The 21,887-nt window shown below is 43.0% G+C and overlaps 1 protein-coding gene and 1 long non-coding RNA gene across 2 annotated transcripts in view; one reads left to right on the top strand and one right to left on the bottom strand.

Annotated features, from left to right (window-relative positions):
* Nucleotides 1-1,810: 1,810 nt before the first annotated feature.
* Nucleotides 1,811-13,907, bottom strand: LOC149316586 (uncharacterized). Its single transcript, XR_016280508.1, has 4 exons — nucleotides 13,672-13,907; nucleotides 7,296-7,324; nucleotides 4,497-4,764; nucleotides 1,811-2,447 (listed from the first exon to the last, which is right to left on the bottom strand). It is a non-coding gene; the product is annotated as an uncharacterized LOC149316586 (long non-coding RNA).
* Nucleotides 13,908-18,709: 4,802 nt separating this feature from the next.
* The window catches only part of LOC149316585 (laminin subunit gamma-1-like), a 138,732-nt gene continuing 135,554 nt past the window's right edge, over nucleotides 18,710-21,887 (top strand). Inside the window, exon 1 of the mRNA XM_089515877.1 lies at nucleotides 18,710-19,008. Within this exon, the coding sequence (XP_089372003.1) occupies nucleotides 18,735-19,008 (274 nt within the window). The 5' untranslated portion in view covers nucleotides 18,710-18,734. The remainder of the gene's footprint in view (nucleotides 19,009-21,887) is intronic.

Raw genomic sequence — 21,887 nt, 5'->3', positions numbered from 1 at the left:
CTTATTCATAGAGTCAACTTGATGGTAGTTAACAACAACAACAAACTAAGAAGGTCCTGTCCCTGGTCACTGCCAAATGTGTGTCAGATACCAGTGAGATGTAGCAGAAAATGCATCTCCAAAACATATTAATAAACAACAGTCCATATTGAAGAAGTCAGTCATTCAAATATGCAGATATTCAGATATGCTGTTTAAAATTCCCATCATCTAATGATTGAAACTGAGCCTGGGGTAAACTGGGAAATGTTTTAACCACGGGAATAGAAAAGAAAGTCCTGTGCTCCCACTGACAGGACCCAGTTAGCAGCCTGTTCAGAGCACTCTGGACCAACTGAAGTTTCTAAAACACTTCTCATAGGAAGCGCTGCATTGTCCATGTGGCACTTGTCCAAAGGAGATGTAGCAATGGCAAGTGTCCCCATGGCCAGGTAAGTCTTACATTTCAGAGGTAAAGGTGTTTCACAGTGTTTGTAAAATTAAAGTAAGTACAGTTATAGTACCAATATTTAAAAGAAGATGTTTATATTATAGTTACAATTTTAAAAAGTAATTATTTGCTTTCCCATTTCTCAAAGGTTAGATGGTTACTTATTTTAAAAAGCTATTTTTTTACTGAGCATTTTTTAAGTCAGAAAGCTCCCCGCAAGCCAATGCTTGAAATATGCCATGTTCCTTTTCCACAATTTAGTGAAGCAACATCCCTATAGCTACAAAAGTAATTTAATAGCTGTAGTTAAACTACAAAAGAAGTTACTCTATGTCATGTTGGGTTACAGTGATAACATAATGCAGTGTATACAGTCAGCCCTCCTTATCCACGGATTTTTTTTAATCCACGAATTCAAGCATCCACGACTTAATATTCTAAAAATGTATACATTCCAAATAGCAAAGCTTGATTTTGCCATTTTATATCAGGGCTACCATTTTACTATGCCATTGTATTTAATGGAACTTGAGCATCCACAGATTTTGTTATCCACGGGGGATCCTGGAACCAAACTCCAGCGGATAGCAAGGGCCTACTGTAATGTGTTATATCCTATGAAGCCAAATATGGCTTGCGCCCAGGCTATCTGAAGGGCCATGTTCTCCCATATAAGCCTGCCCTTGTTCTGAGATCTTTGGAGGAGCTCTTGGTCCTGCCACTTTTGCAAACACACTTATTGGAGAGAGGGCCTCTCCAGTGGATGTCCCAGGCTCTGGAACTCACTTCCTAAGGAGGCCAGACTAGCCCCATCCTTGTTGTTGGCGGTCAAGATTCATTCTGACAGACTTTAAGGAACTGGCTGTATTAAAGAAAAGGCACTGAGTCAAATGCTTTACCGCTTTTTAAAATCTTGCAATCTTTTTTATATTTTGGATTTAAAAATCAATCTAAGTTACATCGTTACTATGACCTTTTGTTCATTCTGAAAACTTTATTTACATTGTAGTTGTTTTAACTTTGTTGAATCCCAGTACTTTGGGAGAAAGATGGTATATAAATAAAAATAATAATAGTTTTACCTTAATTAGGAGGGAAACGACATAGTTACAAATGGGAACTAATTACTTCCAGGCTGTTATTTTATTGATAGGGAAAGTTTAGCATTATGTTATTGAAATGACAACATTCTAGAATTTGTCCGTTTGAGCTTAGTTGTGACAAGATCTGAGAACAGAAAACAATTGTTTTTGAACTGTTTGTTGGACATATTATTTTACAATCAATCTTTATTGTGCAGTCACAGACCATTGAAGCACAGAAAATCCATCATACAAAACAAAATAAAAAGCTAAGCAGTATAAAACAGACAGGGGTAATATCAAGAATTATTTAAAATATTTTTTAAAACAGCATTTAGTACATTTGGTATCAGTTAGTACAGTTAAAAGAAGATGAACCCCAAGTGTTATGTATGTCAGTGAATCATAATTTTATCAGTCTTAGCAGCAGAAAAAGAACTTCTCAAGAGTTTCTATTAAACTTTTAAAAATACCTTCTAATAAATAAACCAAGTACAGTTCAGAGGGTCTTCCAAGGAACTTACTTAAAAGAGGTGTAATTAATCTTGATCTCTCATCTTTGTTGTTTCTAGGAACTCCGCAGCAAAACCTCGCTTGTTTATACCAGCTCCCTGTTCTTGCTGGCCATCACTTTCACTCAGATGCCCCTTGTCGCTGTGTCTGATACATGTCTGATGCAGATGTGAGCCACCTTGGGTACCTCTGGGAGAAAGGAGGCACACAAATTACTCTCTCTCTCTGGCTTTGCTTCGCGAACGAAGATTCAGGAAGGACTCATCCCGCGCTTTGTACAAGCGCGTTGGTGACTAAAAAGGCCAATTCAGGATAAGCAGGTCTGGTTGCAGAAAGCACAGCACAAAGTCTCCTTGGGTGATGTTTCCAGGTTGTGGTTCTTTCTGCGTTGTCGTTTCTCTTCGAGGCTCGTTCGGCGTGAGCTTAAATAAATGAATAAATAAAACAGGGTGCCTGTTAACTATAACTATTGACGAAAACTGTTTAGTATTTTTGTGCAAGGAAATATTTATCAAAATACTCCATATGCAGGACTTCTTTCTTTTTCTGGGTAATGAGGGCTTTGAGTATCTTTTGAATGCAGAATGTCCACACCACCGCTTTTATCTTGCAACCCTCCAGTGTTTTTCCTACTACTTCCATCTTTTCTATTACCAATAAACTTTTCAAAGTGCGTGTGTGTGTGTGTGTGGGGGGGACACCCAGAATAGTTGCACAATGCCTCTTAACTGTATTAAGAGCCCTTTGTTGGGAACTCCCTTGGAAAACTACAATTTGTGATTACAGGAAGCTCCACAAACTGACTTTGATCTGGGCTAAAGAAAGAAAATGGAAAATAAGAATGCTGCGTTATTGTTTAAAGACCAGCTGTGAGGCTCATTAAGACAGAACATTTTGCAAGCATGGAATCAATCCTTTAATTTCCATGATTTCCCAACTTCATCTAATTGAAAACATTTGACTAATATGTGCATCTTGTTTGTTGAAAACCCTGTTTTCCAAAAACCCAAGGTGCACCTCATAGAAATCTCTGAGACTTGGCAACGCTTTCAGTACCTGGAGATAACATATAATCTGCAGTAAGACCAGCATGTGTTCCAGTTCTAGTATTACTGTATATACTCATCTATAAATAGAAACATTTATGCCCAAAAATTGACCCCCAAATCCCAGGACGACATTTACAAGTCAGCATAAGGTAATAGCAGCTCTTCCAGATTTCCCCATGCGGTTGGGAGAGCAGTTTCTTTCACTCTTGAACCAAGCAGAAAGAGACCTGGGTGATTGCTTGATATTTGTTTAAGAGGCCCTCACCGCCCACGCTCCTCTGTCTCTGGAGTTTATCGCATGGGGAAAAATGTTCCCCGACGCGTCCTAATGAGCACGAGCGTGGGTGTGCATGGAGCATGATGGGAACCCGATGGGTCCCAGAACACTAGTTTACCGCATGGCGAATGCTTCCATCACCGCTGGGCATTCCCATTGGGTTACCAATGTGTTCCAGGAGGCGCCATTCTGGGAACGCTTTCAAAAGCATTCCCAGAAATGGGCCTCCTGGAACACATTGGGAACACATTGGGAATGCCCGGCAGCGACGGCGGCATTCCGCCGTGCGGTAAACTAGTGTTCTGGGACCCATCGGGTTCCCATCACGTTTCGGGCTCGCGCCCATGAGAATGCATTGGGGGACATTTTTTCCCCAGTGCGATAATGTTCTTGCTGTCTCAGGAGTGAAAGCTGTCTGAAACAGAAAGCCTTGTGGTCGATTGAGTGCTCCTTCAACAGTCCCTCTTGCTGCATGTGCACACGTATACCCTCGACTTATCCACAGGTCATGGCAAAATCCATAGTTTTGGCCCCCAAATCTGCCCTTGACTTAAACATGAGATTGATTTATAGTCAAGTATATACAGTAAAATGAATCTAATTTATAAATTTAAGAGCAAGCCAAATCCCAAAATACAATAGGGATTTATAGTACCTTCAGAATTAGTTTATTGTCAAGAGGTACTGAATGAGCAGATAATGAAAAGTGAGTCCAGTTGGCCCTTGGAACTCATGGCTGATCCATTCCAAACCCACCCCCGCAAGTTCCAAAACTTGCACATATTCAATCCCCATAGGCTTGAATGGGGCGCATGCCACAGGCACACGCTCCATTAGTGTTAATGGCAGTCACCCCTCCACAGATTTTCAAGTCTGCAGATCTCAAGTCCACAGAACTAGTGACAGGAGAGTAATAATATAACACATATGCTGTTAAGTAATTAAATCCCATTGATTTCCATGAGGGTTTTTTTTTGGGGGGGGGGTGTTAAGATCTGTTTTCCACACTTTAGATTTTACCAACTGCAATAACATTAATAAAGCAGACAAGGAATAGTAGACAGGGACATGAAAGGTACACACAAATCTTCCCTTTTGTTGAATGTATTAATGCGATATCACTTCATATCCATGTGCACACATACCAAGGCAAGAGGCAGGACATACCAAGCCCCTGTTGAGTCCTTAGCGATTTCTTTTGTAGACTAGCACTTGGTTCTCTTGTGTGAATTATTCTCTTAAAGGTGGCATCTGTTGAAGGATGTGTTCCCTTGTAGCTAGTCTGTTGAGGGATTGCATGGTGTCGGCGAATAAGGCTGATGTTATCAGCTGGGCCAGGTACAGAAATAAATGGGCATCCATTTTCTCCGTTTCCATCATGCCATTCTCTTTTCCTCTGCACCCGATGGACCACTAGGGAGAGACAGATAGCTTTGGCAGGGGCTCTGAACTGAAATGGTTTTATGAAATGAATATAGCTACTTTTCAAACAGCCAGCTGAAGCCCACATGAAATAAGGTCTTGAGTCAAGAATGACCCAAGATACTTTTATCGCCCGAGATGAAACAGCAAGTGATACTTCCCATACATCCAGGTCAAGATGTGTAAAACTCAAAGCCAGTCAAGTTACTTTGGCACAGGAGGCAGAAAATCCTACAAATACCTCTTGACAATAAAAACACAACTGCTTCAGGCAGTGTCCTTACTCTTTATAAAGAACAACAACAACAACAATTTCTTACCCGCCTTTCCCCTTGGATTAAGACAGGGAACAACAACAATTAACAGACACACCACATCAGTTAAAACATATCAGTTAAAATACACAACAATTTAAAAGGACAAATATGGTGTATACATATTAAAACAATCCACATTTAAAATTCAACATTTATAATTCGCAATTTTAAAAAAATCTAGATAAGCCTTCTGGAAGAGAATATTCAGCCGTTGAATCTCCGGCAGGTCATTGCACAGTCTAGGAGTGAGTGAAGAAAAAGTTTTCTGGCTAACAGTTGCCAGCCTAGCAATAGCAATAGCAAGTACATTTCTATTCCGCTTATCAGTGCACTTAAGCACTCCCAAAGCGGTTTACAAAGTGTAAGCTAATTGCCCCCAACAATCTGGGTACTCATTATAGTGATCTCGGAAGGATGCAAGCCTGAGTCGAGCTTGAGCCCTTTTGCTGATATTGAACTCGCAACCTTACGGTTTGTGAGTGAGTGGTTGCAGTATAGGCATTTAACCACTGCGCCACCTGGGCTCTTACCTAGTCCTGGCTTGGTCATTAATCCTTGGTTAGTCGAGTCACAGTTTGGTCCAAAACACACTGCAGGAATAATCCAGTTTGAGACCGCTTTAACTGACCTGGCTCAATGCCAGGAAATCCTGGGGATTGTAGTTTATTGTGGCACTGACAGAGAAGGCTAAATGTCTCCCAAAACTATAGTTCTCAGAATTCCCTAGCACTGAGCCAGGGCAGTTAAAGCGGTCTCAGACTGGATTATTCCTGCAGTGTGTTTTGGACCTTTGCCTACCCTTCCTCAAAGTGTGATCCCTATGCATATATTTATACTGATACACTTTGGCTTTTTTCCAAAGAGAGGATTTTGAACCTGGTTTTCAAAAGAAGACTTGCAATGAGATTCCACAATAATCATATAATGTTACCAGGTCCATTTTAAGGGGTTACTTTGCTACACATACATATCACTGCAAAACAGAAGTCATCATTTTAGCTTAATCTGAGTAAGTGGTGCCATCAGTGTTTTGCAGGCGGAATATCAGCATCCTCTGACGTATGCAGAAGAATGAGAGGAATGTCTCTGTGGTAGGGCTGTTGTCAATGCTTTTCTGGAAGGATTAAAAACTTTATGCATTGGTATTACACGAAAATCCCCTGGAACAGGATTTTCCAGGACCACCAATTGATCATTTTTCAGGAAGAAGCATCCAATATACTTTAGGTTTGAAGTATTAAAGGTTTTTTAAACCTTACAATGTATAAAAAGAAATGAAACCTTTTGCTGGACTTCCTTTCACCTAAAGGGGTTGCTAAAGGGCTAAAAGAGATCTGTGCAAGAGGCTGGCAACAGTTGTTTCACATCTATAGCTTGTGGTATGTTCTTGGCAAATTCAAGTTGCAGTCCTATCAATGTACAGGCATACCTCAGTTATCCAAGCCTCTGACAAAGAAACTCCTTTTTACAAAGGTCTAAAAGACACTGAAGAAATAATCCAGTTTGAGACCGCTTTACTGCTAGGGAATCCTGGGAACTGTAGTTTATTGTGACACCAGAGCTATCTGACAGGGAAGGCTAAATGTCTCACAACACTACAGTTCCCATAACTCCCTAGTATTGAGTCAGAGCAGTTAAAACAGTCTCAAACTGAATTATTTCTAGTGTGTTTTGGATCAAAGTCTTTTCATGCCTTCTCACTCCACCTTTTCATTCTTGTCATCTGTCCATCTGGAAGGTTTTTAGCAGCATCAGTCCTGGAGGATGGTGAAGGAGAGCTAGAGAAATGTCTGCTTCAGAGGTTCCCCTCAGATCTGTAGGTTTGGCCACCAACAGAGAAATCATTTTTAAAAAAAATTGTGGCAGGTGAAAGAAAAAATAATATCCCTGGATGCATTCCAGATTGATCTCTCAAAGGTTCAAAGTATTTTTGTTTACTTATGCAAGGCTTACATCACCATTTCAGATGTGCACATGGCAGCATGACATGGGCTGATGCTGCTAAAAACCTTATTTTGAACAAAAACTTTGCAGGAAAATATTGCACCACTCTTCTTCTTCTTCTTTTTCTTCCTTTGTCTGGTGTAGGAAACCTTTCCTATTCTATCCAAGTTATTTTTTGCCTCCAATACCAAATTTTCTGTCAAAAAAATAATGACCATGCATCCATCTAGAGCATTAAATGTGGTGCACCTGTATACTTACATTGGAGTAAATCCCACTGGGGAGTCCCCCTGAGAAGACAGGTATGGGAATACACCATCAGATAGGCAAGTAACATGCACAGTAACCAATAAATTCAAGAAACAAACAGCTGGAGTTTGTGGGATGGCTGACATATACAAACCAAACTATGCAGATCTTTAATTCTCCTATTTTTATCCATAGTCACGTATATCTTAGCCTATCTGTACACAGAAATTTTGTCCAAATTCAGCTGAATAATGCTGATATCACTAAGCAAATAACTATTAGCCTATAAAGCCTTATGTAAAGATCATGCTTTTCCAAGGCTCCCCCCCAATTACATTCACTTTTTTTTGTATAAGGGGGTGCTTATTTAGTCTCATCCAGCAGAGCTATTTAGGGTGGTTAAAGAGTTAACCCAATTGCCTCCCACCCCAAATTTATTATTGGAACCAACTAAAGCCTGCTGTGACACTTTTAATTACTTTTTTGCGGATAAAATCTCTCAGATAAGGGCCAATCTGGAAGCAGAAAGAGAGTTGTCCAGTGACTCTGTGGACTATGTTAGATTGGATCATTTTGAGTTTGTAAATACCGATGAAGTGGAGAAGATTCTTGGAAGTGTTAAGAAGACAACATGCCCCCTCAATCCTTGCCCATCATGGCTGACCGTCCAGGGAGGGGATGCAACAAAAGCATTACTACAATCTATAATAAATGTATTCCTCCCTGGTGAGAAACAACTACAGACCAGTCTCCATTTTACCATTCTTGGGCAAAGTGATCGAGAGAGCGGTTGCCTTCTAACTCCAGGTTGTCTAGGATGAAGCCGATTATCTGGACCCATTTCAAACTGGCTTCAGGGCAGGATACGGAGTTGAGGCCGCCATGGTCACCTTAGTCGATGACCTCCATCTGGGCATCAACAGGGGAAATGTGACCCTGTTAGTGCTCTTGGACATCTCAGCGGCCTTCGATACCATTGACCATGGTATCCTTCTGGAACACCTGAGGGAGCTGGGAATTGGAGGCTCTGCTTTCCAGTGGTTCCGTTCCTACCTCTCAGGAAGGATAATGATGCAGATCGTGATGCTGGGGACAGCTGCTCTTCTAAAAGAGAGCTGACATCTGGCATCCTTCAGGGTGCCATTCTGTCCCCCATGCTGTTCAACATTTACATGAAGCCACTGGGAGAGATCATCTGCTGATGACACCCAGATCTATTTTTCCATGTCTCCGACTGTTACAGTGACTAAGGATGGCATCTCTCCTCTGGATGCCTGTCTCAGGTCAATAATGGGCTGGATGAGGGAAAACAAACTCAAGTTGAATCCAGAGAAAACAGAGGTACTTGCGATAGGCACCCTAGGTCCGGGGATGGAGATTTGTCAACCAGTCCTGGACGGGGTCGCACTTGCCTTAAAGGATGAAGTTTGCAGTTTGGGAGTACTCCTGGATCCATCACTACAGTTGTCATATCAAATAGATGCAATGGCCAGGAGTGCTTAGTATCAGCTTCTTTTGATATGCCAAGTGCGTCCCTACCTGGACCAAAAGGATCTTGAAACAGTGGTACATGCTCTGGTAACCTCTCATTTAGATTTCTGTAATACACTCTACTTGGGGCTACCCTTGTACCAAGTTTGGAAGCTTCAACTAATCCAAAATACAGCAGCCAGATTGGTCACCGGTACTTCTAGATTTGACCATATAACATCAGTGTTAAAATCTCTACACTGGCTACCAGTTAGCTTCCAGGTGCAATACAAGGTGTTGGTCATTACCTTTAAAGCCCTACATGGATCAGGCCCAAGTTACTTGCAGGAATGCCTCTCCCTACATAATCCGCCCCACACACTCAGAAAATCGGAGAAGAATTTGTTGGAACATTGTAATACTCAATCAACCACAACTTTCCATACAGCATTCACTGCTGCAGCCCCTAAATTATGGAATAGTCTGCTGGAGAAGATCCGTCTTACCTCTACCTTAGATGCCTTTAAGAAGGCACTAAAGATGGATCTCTTCTGACGGGCTTTCCCATCAGATTTGGTATAGAGATGATTATTAAGACCCCCCTCTCTAAGTATGATGGTATATGAATTGATGTTTGATGATGACTTCCGGTTGATGATGACGAGGGACAAATAGGACTTAAAATGGAGCGCACTGCTATTCAAGCCAATAGAGCTTGAATATCAGCAGGTTTCCATTTTCGCTGGGGGTGGGTAGGTGTCCGGAAAGGATCCCCCATGAAAATGTACTTGCTTCTGAATCTGGAAAGTCCTTTCTTTTTCTTACATATTTAGATCACTGACAGAAAGATATCCAGAAAGGTACATATTAGGAAGGTATTTGATTTCTGTTAATCTTTTAAGCTAAGATGAGAGAGACCTCCATTAATATGTTAAGTATGCAACATTGTTGCCTGGGGAAAAGTGGTGCTGGGAATTATATTTTCTAAGGAGATCAGTAAGTTCACAGCTGAGAACTCTTAACACTGTCCGAATCAAACTCAGTGGCTTGCTTATTGACTATTAAACTTAGAATGACATATCCTATCACCTCTATTTGATTTAGTTCTGCAAAGATTCTACTTTCCAAAAGCATTTCAAGCAAGGGAAGGAGTCCAACACCCTCTACAGCAAAGTGTGTCAGAAGAAATACAGTGGACCCTTGCCTTACGCGGGGGATCCGTTTCCCTCCCGCGTAAGGCTAATTCCGCGTATGCTTGAGCCCCATTCATTTGAATGGAGCTTGTGTGCGCGGTGGCATGGCAGCGCAGGAGCATATGGGGCACCACGGTCACGCGCCCCATTCATTTGAATGGGATGCGCTGCCCTGAATGCTCCCCGCAGCTTGAGCATGTATGCTCAAGTCCGCGTAAAGCGCGTCTGCGTATATCGTGGGTGCATTGTAAAATCAGTTTAACAATACCTCTTTCTCCAGTTGCAGAATGCAGAATGTTACTTTCCCTCTATTTCTAATTTCTAGTCAGAGATATGAAAATTTGCCTCACCAAACTAGAAATAACTAGGATTCTGTAGGATAGAATCATGACAGTTAAAGTGGTGTCAGACTGCTTTAATACTGTAGTGTGGCTGCACCCTTGGACAACATGGCAAACTGTGGCATGGTAAATCATGGGTAGGGAACTTCTGGCCATCCACCGCTTGGTGAACTACATTTCCATCCTCCCTCACCATTGGTCATGCCAGCAAAATTTAGAGAAATCTATGTTCCCCACCCTTGATGTAAATAAATTTCAAAAGTTAACTTCAGCTGTTGATAATACATGCAGAAGTTCCAATCTTCAAGACGAAATAATTACATTAACACAAATTCCTTCATTGCGTTTTACACAATCATCTTAATTTACTCTCTTTTCCTATATGCACAACAGTAATTTTCAAAATAAATGTATTAAGTAGGATGGAAATGTGTATTATGATAGAGAGCACAATAGCCTAGTTATTTCCCAGAAAGTCAAAGGGTCACCATAAATCCAGTTATAAAGCACACAACTTTATTCTGAGAAGCTTTGGGAATAGAGAAGGGAGAGAGTCCTTTTGCAATGTGTTCCTTATGCTTATATGGTAAAAATATGAGATTTGATTTATTTTTTTAAAATCTTGGCCTCTTATGAATGTTACTATAATTATTATAACGGTTGTGTTTTTCCACAATGTATTTGGTACTGCTAGCAAATAAGTCCCAATTTTTCGCAAATTGGGATTTAGGTTTTTCTTTTCTGTTGTGTTTCATTGAATGTTCAAATATCTTGTTCTTAGATATCTTAGAATACCTGGATGCTCTAACTATAACTCCTTGGTGTACTGCAGTTACGGATTCATAACATAGAGTTATAAATTTGTAACTGCTCCATATTCAGTTATGCTACCTATTCATGAACGTGGCATTATTGCCATGCTAATAAATGCCCTTCTTATCATCACACAGCAGCACAGGGACAGGAGAGGCCTATCTGCATTATCCTGAAGTGCTTCACTTAACCATGTTGCAGACCTCCATCACTTGAAGCATCTCTCTACAGTTTAATGTGGGTAATGGGAGTTGATTCCTTTATGTCATATGAATGTGATACAGGATCTTGGCCATGGACTTTTAAGGACACACCTACCTGTGACTAATTTAGCCTGCAATCCCTTTTGAAGGCAACATCATGGCTACAACATCTGACCTAATTGTAGGACTTGCCTGTTTCTTCACCCATCTCCTAAATCTGTAGCCCAATTTTTAATTCTAGAGAATTCACATTTCTCTGTCAGTTTAGTTGGTTGTAATAATGGTATAGTCTGATTATGATTTTTTTTTGTAACGACACACAGGTGTGTGTGGTTTTTTAAAATATATTTTTAACACTCATCTATGCATAACAATTATATTTGTCTCATAAAGTGTGTTATGGCTTAGAATAATCATTAGCTGAAATAAAAAAATCCAAACTCCTATGCTTCTAACATAAAAACCCTAAAAAACTAATAGTATACATATTTCACTGCTACTGAAGCATATCTAGCATACTAGTATTTACTACAAAGCAGTGATTTTCCATTTCACCTATGCATTACTTCAGATTTGCCAGTTGGAATATTTCCCTCATGTAACATAACTGCAGAGAACTGACAAACTGACTGCAGTTCTTTCCTTCCCACACCAATTTGTACCTCAGTGATTGTTGGTTGAACAAAGACTTGTGTAGAAATAAGCCTGCCTTTCCTATGCAGCCAGTCCTCCCTAAAAAGAGAACCAGGTCTTACACAAGAGCAACCCCAATCTTTGTTTGCATTCCTGAATCTCAAAAAGCCTGGGGAGATCCCATGGTGATAGCGGTCTCATTCTTAGGGACAATAAATCACAACTAGCCCATGGCTGTGTCTGGCAGGCAGGACTGATCAGACAGCAATGACAATGACATGATTCAGACCAGATCGTGCCCAGGAGGAAGAGCTGATTAGGAAAGACAGAAAGGGAACTTTTTAATCATTTCTCTCCTACAGTCTCTCATAATATCAACAGGAACATGTTTCATGTTTATTATTAATTTTAAAATATGTTATTCACCCTGCTGTCTAAAAAGCTCCTGGACACACTGTATTTCAGGGGGGAAACTGAAAACAAAATGAAATAAATGTGACCAATATAAAAAAGTCAGTTTCTTAGCTTTTTATCAAACACTAGTATGGGGTTAGGAAACTTTTGGTTCTCTAGATATTTAAGACTGGGTGGGAGTGATGACAGTTGAAGGCCAAAAGATCTGGAGGGTCAAAGGTTCCTCACTCCATCACTAGTGTGACCAATGGGCTATTCACACTGTAAAAATAATCCAGGATGAATCCGGGTTACACCTCCATCGTCGTTCACATGCATCCTGAATGCACCCAATTAAGTTGTGGCTGGGGCGGGGGGGGGGGGGGGTACTGCCAAAGCTCTGACTTAATCTGGTATAATCGATACCATTCCCCCCCTCCCAAGTTTTCAAAAAAGATCTGCATACCCAAGAAGGGGTTCCGAATGCATTTGCATCGCTGACTCCATGTTTATTCGAGTGCTTGCATGTGTGAGAAGCAAACTTGCAGAGATGTGCATCAATGCAGTTCCATGGTATGAATAAAAAACCTGGAATGCGTGAGATGATTCAGATGGTTGCAGTAAAAAAAAACAACAAACAAACAAACAAAAAATAATGTCTGAATGATCCCCAAGATACTGAAATGAGGATGTACTGTAACTATGAAGCTATAAGTAATCTTCATTGTAATGGTCACCAGAGACAGTGCAGTTCCACCTAATAGGCCAATGGTATTATTGAGTACTGTATAATCTTTTTCCTTTATTCCTATCACTAACCCCACTAGCTCCTATTCACCCATATGAAAGGGTGAGGGAGTAACATACTAAACTCTGGACTAGAGTACTGGAGTAAAGTGACCAATTTCTGGAGGAAACTGACCTATCTCTGATTCAGCAGGAGACTTGTTGCTTTATAGGGGGCACAAGCTTTAGACATCATTTGGACAGAAGGACAAAATTTACATTAAAGAGCATGTAATATTTCCTCATCACTTAATGTGTTACATTATGCAACATTTTCTTTTCAGTACGGAATTTTCCAACATGTTTCAAGATGGAAGGTGAAAAGACATCAGTTTGTTCAGTGTTCAGTGAGGACACCAAGCAAAGTGATCTGAATGTTGTTTTTGCTTTCAGCCTTGCATAGTAATGCATAGATGAAATTTGGCCACTGACTATAGCTGGTGGGGGAACCAAAAATCAAAGACACATTGTACTGGACATAAACAGCAGCTTGAGGGCAGAAAGAGCTCGCTCTTTGGATGTCAAAAGCAATGAACCACCACCCTTGCAGTATCACCTGGAGTGGGCAGGAAAGGCGTTGGGAATCGTTCTGGTGTGCAGACATTACTAGTTGTATCACTGTTCAGTTATGGATTCACTGGGTGAATGAAATATAAAAGTCATTACCTTCCACCTTCAGTTTCCCCTTCTTTAAAATAAGAATACTTACCAAACAGGAAAAGAGCAGATAACAGCAGCATTTCACAAGCTGGTAGAGATAAACAAAACCAACATTTCAATGCACTTTGCATTAATAAATGGCTATTGTTAAGAAAGAATATTGATTAAGGCAAAGATAGTCTTTTTTCAGCTTCAGGACAAGCCTCTCTTAGGTTCTGGGTGATATCCTATGTCTTATTGCTACTGTGTGGCTTCGCATTTTAAAGTTCATCTTTAAAAGCACGTCACTATGGTGAGCCCCACTGAAGTTTTATGGAGTAGCACCCTCACATTCAGAGAATATATGCTAACTAGTTGTTAAACAATCAAACTGATGACTGGTCTACTGATAGTTTCTAGTAGAGTTGCACCAACAGCACTAACACTGCTCAGGTGTTATTAAGTAAAGGCATTTGACTGTGCATTGGGCAAGAAGAGACGCCTGATTTACCAGCTTCCAGGTCCTACAGTGGACCAGCAAAGTACAAACCTGGTCCTGACAAACATACATCCTTGTTGCCTCCATCCAAAATTCTGTTGCCAAAATAATCTACTTCTGTTGCTGCTCAGAACATGAGATCTGCCCCCTCAAATCCCATGATTGCCTTTCCATTTCCTTATAATGTATGGGGATTTTAGGTCAGAATAGGGAAGAGCAAGACCCTAGTGAGGTTTAATGGTGTCAACAAGAATTTTACAGTCCTCTGGAGTGCCTGAAGGACTCTCTTTGGCTACATCTGCACTGCAGAAATAATCCAGTTTGACTCCACTTTAACTGTCATGGCTCAATGCTATGGGATTCTGGGAACTGTAGTTTTGTAGGACTTCTCTGTCAGAGAGCTCTGGGGCCACATAAAACGACAGTTCTCAGAATTCCATTGCATTGAGCCATGACAGTTAAAGTGATGGCAAACTGGATTATTATGGATGTAGCCTGAAAAGACTTCAGCTTGTTGCTGCTTATTCCTGGAATGCTTTTATAAAACAGGTACAGGCTGCCCCATCTCTTTTTTCAAAGCCTTCTCCAAATGGCATCTTTTCCCGAGTTTGTGCCACTCCACACACTCACCTTTAGGCGAATGTAGAAGATCTGGGTTGTTTTTTTAAGTGTACACATAAAAAGGTAGTAGATGAATGTAGCAAAGAGTGTGTGGAACTACTTTTTAGAAAGCCCAGCTTGGCTACTCTGCTCCATTGAGCATACACCCAGAGTTTCAACTTGTTGCTGTATAATATATACAAGCTTTGGCTTGTTGCTGTATAATGCATGAAAATACCCTTATTCTACATCCTAACCGAAAGTAAGTGCAAGTACTTATAATTATGGATATTCATCTTTTCTTACTCTGGCCTGGCCCAACCCTCTTTCTGCATCTCTCTTACTACTAAAATTGAGACAGTATGCTTCTTGAGACAGGAATCTGTTTTGCTTTGCTAATGAAATGTTACGAAAGGCTATGTAATAGATGGTGGTACCAGATAAATTAAAAAAGACAGCAACCCAGTATGTTGGGATTATTAACGATACTTGTTAAATGACATTTATAGTAGATATAAAGCAAATATATGCCTTTTGAGGATCAAAAAATATGTGGCGTATAACAATTTACCCTGGAAACAATGCTTTCTATTCTCAGCTGCCTTATTTCTCAACAATTCTACTCTAAATTACTAAGACGTTGATCACAAAAAAACAGCTCAAATGTGTTTGAAAGCAGAGGAATCCTTCCCTCTCATAGACCTTTGGGGCTTTTGTTGGCCTGTAAAGTGTATTAAAAACATATTGAAGCCCTGTGTTAGAAGCTTCTTGAAACTTAAATGCACACAACTGTTAGAGTCGTCATCAAGCACTGAGATAAAGAGCAGCTAGTGCAGGGAAGCCACTGCAGAAACAAAGTGATCCCGGTCCAGCAGGAAATGTGTCGGTCCAAAACTAGTCCTAATATAAATGGGAGCAGCTGTCACTAGAACTGGTGCCATAAGAGCATCTTCCGCCTGGACTGAATGTTATTCCAGATTCCACAAACCTCTTGAGGGTTTGCAGCAAATCAAAGAATGTACATATTATATGCACAACATATGTAAAATGTATGAGAAAGGAACATCTTAAAAACATAAACATGGAAGAAAAATGTACTCCCCCCCCCCCCCCCGTGATTAAAAAAAGAAGTCAAATTCAGTATCTAGTGCAGGGATGGAAAACACTTTGCCCTCCAAATGCTGTTGGATTGCAACACCTAGCAGCACAGCTAATGTGGCAAGCAATCATGGGAGCTGCAGTCCAATGACATCTGGAGAGCTGCACATTCTCTTTCCCTGACATGTGTCAATAGAGAAATAGTAGAGAAAACTGATTATGTGGTCTTCAGGCAATGGTGCGCTTTCCTAAATTATCCCATGATTCTATACACTTCAGAGTTCTACGGATTTATCCCCATCAGTGGGAATTAGTGAAGAGGATAGTATGTACAAAGTAGGAACAACATGATTATAGGCCTCTAGACTAGGCCATATTGCCGCTGAGATAAATCTAATGGGAATCTGTGGGATGCAGCCACAGAATCTCTTTCAGTTTTAGGGCACCATCCTGGACTAGCTTCACCTAGTAATAAAGTATGTTGGAAAACTTACTCTACCCAACATATCCTACACTGATCTTTCCCATTAGAGAAGGGGCACAGAATTGATGTTTGATCTCCACAGTCCTCCTTGTTCTTGTGCGCCTTCAAGTGGTTTCCGACTTATGGCGACCCTGCAATGGTGTTTTCTTGGCAAGATTTTTCCAAAGGAGGTTTGCTATTGCCTTCCCCTGAGGCTGAGAGAATGTGGCTTCTTGCCCAGGCTTCCATGACCAAGATGGGAACTGACCCCTGGCCACACTCTCTCAGCCTCTGAGGAAGGCAATGGCAAATCTCTCCTGATGAAAGCTTGCCAAGGAAACTCCATGATGGGTTTGCCATGAATTGGAAACCAACTGAAGGCACACAACAAACAACTCCAGAGTCACAGTCCAACACTCAGTTCACTGAGGGAAAGGAAGGAAGGAAGGAAGAAGGAAAGGGAAGAGAGAAAGAAAGAAAGGGCAGAAGGAAAGAAAGGGAGGGAGGGAGGGAGGGAGAGAAGGGAAGGGAGGAAAGGAAAGGAAAGGGAAGGGAAGGAAGGAAGGAAGGAAGAAGGAAAGGGAAGAGAGAAAGAAAGGGCAGAAGGAAAGAAAGGGAGGGAGGGAGGGAGAGAAGGGAAGGGAGGAAAGGAAAGGGAAGGGAAGGAAGGAAGGAAGGAAGGAAGGAAGGAAGGAAGAAGGAAAGGGAAGAGAGAAAGAAAGGGCAGAAGGAAAGAAAGGGAGGGAGGGAGGGAGGGAGGGAGGGAGGGAGGGAGGGAGGGAGGGAGAGAAGGGAAGGGAGGAAAGGGAAGGAAGGAAGGAAGAAGGAAAGGGAAGAGAGAAAGAAAGTGCAGAAGGAAAGAAAGGGAGGGAGGGAGGGAGGGAGAGAAGGGAAGGGAGGAAAGGAAAGGAAAGGAAGGAAGGAAGGAAGAAGGAAAGGGAAGAGAGAAAGAAAGGGCAGAAGGAAAGAAAGGGAGGGAGGGAGAGAAGGGAGGAAAGGAAAGGAAAGGAAAGGAAAGGAAAGGAAGGAAGGAAGGAAGGAAGGAGGAAAGGGAAGAGAGAAAGAAAGGGCAGAAGGAAAGAAAGGGAGGGAGGGAGGGAGGGAGGGAGGGAGAGAAGGGAAGGGAGGAAAGGAAAAAAAGGAAAGGAAGGAAGGAAGAAGGAAAGGGAAGAGAGAAAGAAAGTGCAGAAGGAAAGAAAGGGAGGGAGGGAGGGAGGGAGGGAGGGAGGGAGGGAGGGAGGGAAGGGAAGGGAAGGGAGGAAAGGAAGGAAGAAGGAAAGGGAAGAGAGAAAGAAAGGGCAGAAGGAAAGAAAGAAAGGGAGGGAGGGAGGTAAGGGAGGAAAGGAAAGGAAAGAAGGAAGGAAGGAAGGAAGAAGGAAAGGGAAGAGAGAAAGAAAGGGCAGAAGGAAAGAAAGGGAGGGAGGGAGGGAGAGAATGGAGGAAAGGAGGGAAGAAAGAAAGAAAGGGAAAGGGAGGGAGGGAGGAAAGAAAGAATGGAAGGAAAGGAAGGAACGAACGAAAGAATGGAAAGACAAAAAAAGAAAGAATAGAAAGGAAGGGTGGGAGGACATAAGGAGACGAAGGAAGGAAAGGAAGGATGGAAAGAAAGGAAGGAAGGAAGCAAAAGACGGGAGGGATGGAAGAAGGGAGGGAGGGAGGGGGAGAGAAAGAAAGATTGGAAAGAAAGAATGGAAGGAAAGAAAGGATGAGTGGAAGGAAAGAAAGAATTAAAGGAATAGAAGGGAGGGAGGGAGGGAGGGAGGGAAAGAAGGAAAAAATAGAAGGAAGGAAGGGAGGAAAAATAGAAGGGAGGAAGGGAGGAAAGGAAGGAAGGAAGGAAGGAAGGAAAAAAGAAAGGAAGGGGTGGAAGGGGGAGAGGGGAAGGCCGCTTGTGTGGGCGTTGGAGGCAGTCCAGTCTCTGCTGTTGTTTGCCCTGAGGGGGCCTTCCTTCCTCCCTCCCCAGAGGCTCCCAGTGGCGGACTCCTCCTGCCTTTCTGAGGGAAGGAGGGAGGCCTCTTGAGGGCAGACCCCTTGTGCCCCCTCCCTCCTCCTCTGAGCTCTCTCTCTCTCTCTCTCCCATCGTGCACCGCGGCCGAGTCCCCTTAGCCCCGCCCCCTGTGTGCCTGCGAGCGTGGCTCCTCCTCCTCCTCCTCCTGCTGCTGCTCCTGGGAGTCCCAGCACCAGTGTCCCTGTCCCTTGTGCCGAGGAGGGCGGCATGGCTGTGGCGTTGGCGGCGTTGGCGCTGGCGTGGGCGCTGGGCCTGTGCGGGGGCGCCATGGACGAGTGCCGGGAGGAGGGGAGCGGGCGGGCGCAGCGCTGCATGCCGGAGTTCGTGAACGCGGCCTTCAACGCCTCGGTGGTGGCCACCAACACGTGCGGCGCCCAGGGCTCGGCCGAGGAGTACTGCGTGCAGACCGGGGTGACCGGGGTGACCCAGTCCTGCCACCTCTGCGACGCCCGACGCCCGCACCTGCGCCACTCCGCCGCCGCCCTCACCGACTACAACAACCCCCAGGACGCCACCTGGTGGCAGAGCCAGACCATGCTGGCCGGCGTCCAGCACCCCAGGGACATCAACCTCACCCTGCACCTCGGTCAGTCGGTCACTGGGTGGACGGCTGGGTGGGTGGGTGGGGGTCCTCCATTGGGCTGGCTTTTCCAGGACTGGTCCTACATTTCACCCTCTCTGTCTAGGAGCTGTCCTCCATCTTTCTGGGCCTGGTCCTCCATCTGGCAAACTCTTTTCCAGGACTGGTCCTGCATTTCTGCCCCTCAAGGTCCTCCATTTGGGCATGTCCTCCATTCTGCTGGGACTGGTCCTCCACCTAATAATAATAATAATAATAATCTAGTAAGTGTGGGCACAAAGGAATCCCCTTTCTGTGACTCGTCCTACATTTCAGTCCTCCTGCCCAGGAGGAAGGTCCTCCATCTGGGGGTGTCCTCCATTTTCTTTGCCTGACCCTCCATCTGGTAGCTGGAAGGACAAGGGAAGCTTTCACCAGGGCTTGTCCTACAAGATAACCTTTCTGTTTAAGAGGAGGGTCTTCCATTTGGGTGTGTCCTCCATATTCTGTGGCTGGTCCTCCATGTGGTAGCTGGGGGGCACCCACACACACATGGGAAGCCCTTTTCCAAGACATGTCTTACATCTCACTCTTTCTGTCCAGGAGGAACTCCTCAGGGCCCTCCATTTGGGCATGTCCTCCATTTGCTGGACCTGGTCCTCCAAGGGAAACTCTTTTCCAGGACTTGTCCTACAAATTAACCTTTCTGCCCAGGAGGAATTCCTTAAGGTCCTCTGTTTGGAGCAGGACTCTGAAGCATGGGTTGTATATATATATATATATATTAAGCGCTTTTAGCTTTTGTTTTGTAGAGTGCTGGGGACCTCAATGCTTTAATGATGGCGGCTGGTCACTTGCCGTGTGGCTTCAAGTCATTTTGGACCTATGGCAACCCTAAGGCGAACCTATGGTAGGGTTTTCTTGGCAAGATTTGTTCAGAGGAGGTTTGGCATTGCTTTCCCCGGAGGCTGAGAGAGTGTGACTTGCCCAAGGTCACCCAATGGGTCTTTATGGCCCAGCTGGGAATCAAACCTTGGCCTCCACCGCTGTAGTCCAGCACTCAAAACCACTATGCCATTACCGGTACTTGAATTCAAAGACATAGCCATGTTAGTCTGGAAAATCGGTATGCAAACGGATCTTGTAGCACCTTTGAGACTAATTGAAAGAGAGAAGCTGGTCTCATGAGCTTTGGTAGACTTGAGCCTACTTCCTCAGATGCAGGAGGCGGAGGGGAGAGTCCTATGGTCTTGAACAAATGCTCACTTCAACAAGGGACCTACATTCTGTCTCTGGACCCTCCACTCCACCTCCTGCATCTGAGGAAGTAGGCTCAAGTCTACCAAAGCTCATGCCGCCAACTTCTTTCTCCCGGTTAGCCTCAAAGCTGCTACAAGATCCCTTTACTTACTCGAAGTTTGCTTTTGTAAAATATAATTTGTATAATTCCTACCGAACATTACATTATAAAATTCCAAACCAAACAACATACACACATTTCACATCTTCAACGTCTACATCCACCATAAAGCAAACATACAAACTTACACAAACATTAACAAAAATACAAAGCAGAAAACAAACAAAAACCCAACAACCACACCAACCCCACTTTATTTATGACTTCTTTCTGATGCAAGTGGATTTTGCTTTTTCAACGCCCGAGGTATTTATAACTTGAATGCATCCTAACTGATCAATTTTTTCTCTCTTTGGCCCTATACAGACAGGCCAAAATAAAGCTGCTTCAGGTCACTTTGGAGGTATGGTGTTTCAATGATGCATGTGTCCTAAGAGTCTGGAAGCTGCACCAAAGCTGCACTCCAGTCCTTAGGACTGCATCGTGGCTTTGGTGCGGCTTCCGGACTCTTAGGACGCATGCATCATTGAAACACCATACCTCCAAAGTAACTCAAAGCAGCTTTATTTTGGCTGTCTGTATAGGGCCTTTCTTACTCTATATACTTATAGCTAAACCATCCCTTAGATCTTACACATCCTATCTTTCCTTAGTATCTCTGCCTTGTCTGAATATGCTATTATTTCTTTCCATTCTAAATAATAATACTTGAAGTTTGCTTTTGGAGACAGAGGTGATGTCTATCCTCTGTTTATCTGTGAGACTAGGCCTTCGCCTTAGAAATGCATTGCCTCTGAGCATGGAAGTTCTGTGGTGTTATGGCAAACTGTCAATGACCATCTCGTGCACATTTGTGTACTATGTTTTTCTGTTTTTAAAAAGCTGTCTAAAATAATGGGCATTGTCATATCTTGTAGCAGTAAATTATACGCTGTTCTCCTGGATGCCTGCCTGGAAGTTTTGCTTGCCAGTCCCAGATGTGCATGAAGTAATTATTCAATGCTGAGGGAAAGGTTGCTCTGTGCATGCTCACAGCATGTTATGTGGTCCCAGAACAGATTTCCGGGCTAGATCTTGGCCTAAATTAGAAATGGGGGTCTTGTAGTTTTCTGACAGAGGATGTTTACATCTTGCCTGTTTCTGCCTTTAGGATCTTGATAGGGAGGGACACGTTATGAGTTTTTATAAGAGTTGGGATTCAAGTGAGGAATGAACATTTTTTAAAAAAGGATGCCCCTGACCAAGTTCAGAGGCTCTTTACCACACCTAGCCCTGGCATACTGCCCCCAAAACATTAATTCTCCTTAAATTGTTCAGATGCAACTTTTTTCTGAAACTAGAATCAGTGAGCACCGCTGACATTTTTTCAGGCCTTACACATTGCTCCCCATTGTGTGTGTCTTCAAGTCATTTCTGAGTTAGGGTGGCCATAAGGCAAATCTGTCACAGGGTTTTCTTGGCAGAATACATCCAGAAGCCACGCCCTTGCCTTTCTATGAGGCTTAGAGAGGGTGACTTGCCCAAAGTCACCCACTGGGTTTCTATG

Source organism: Sceloporus occidentalis, unplaced genomic scaffold, assembly GCF_023333645.1.
Source record: "Sceloporus occidentalis isolate IW3139 unplaced genomic scaffold, rSceOcc1.0.p SCAF_3, whole genome shotgun sequence".
Lineage (NCBI taxonomy): Eukaryota > Metazoa > Chordata > Lepidosauria > Squamata > Phrynosomatidae > Sceloporus > Sceloporus occidentalis.
This window is presented reverse-complemented; position numbering and strand designations above follow the sequence as displayed.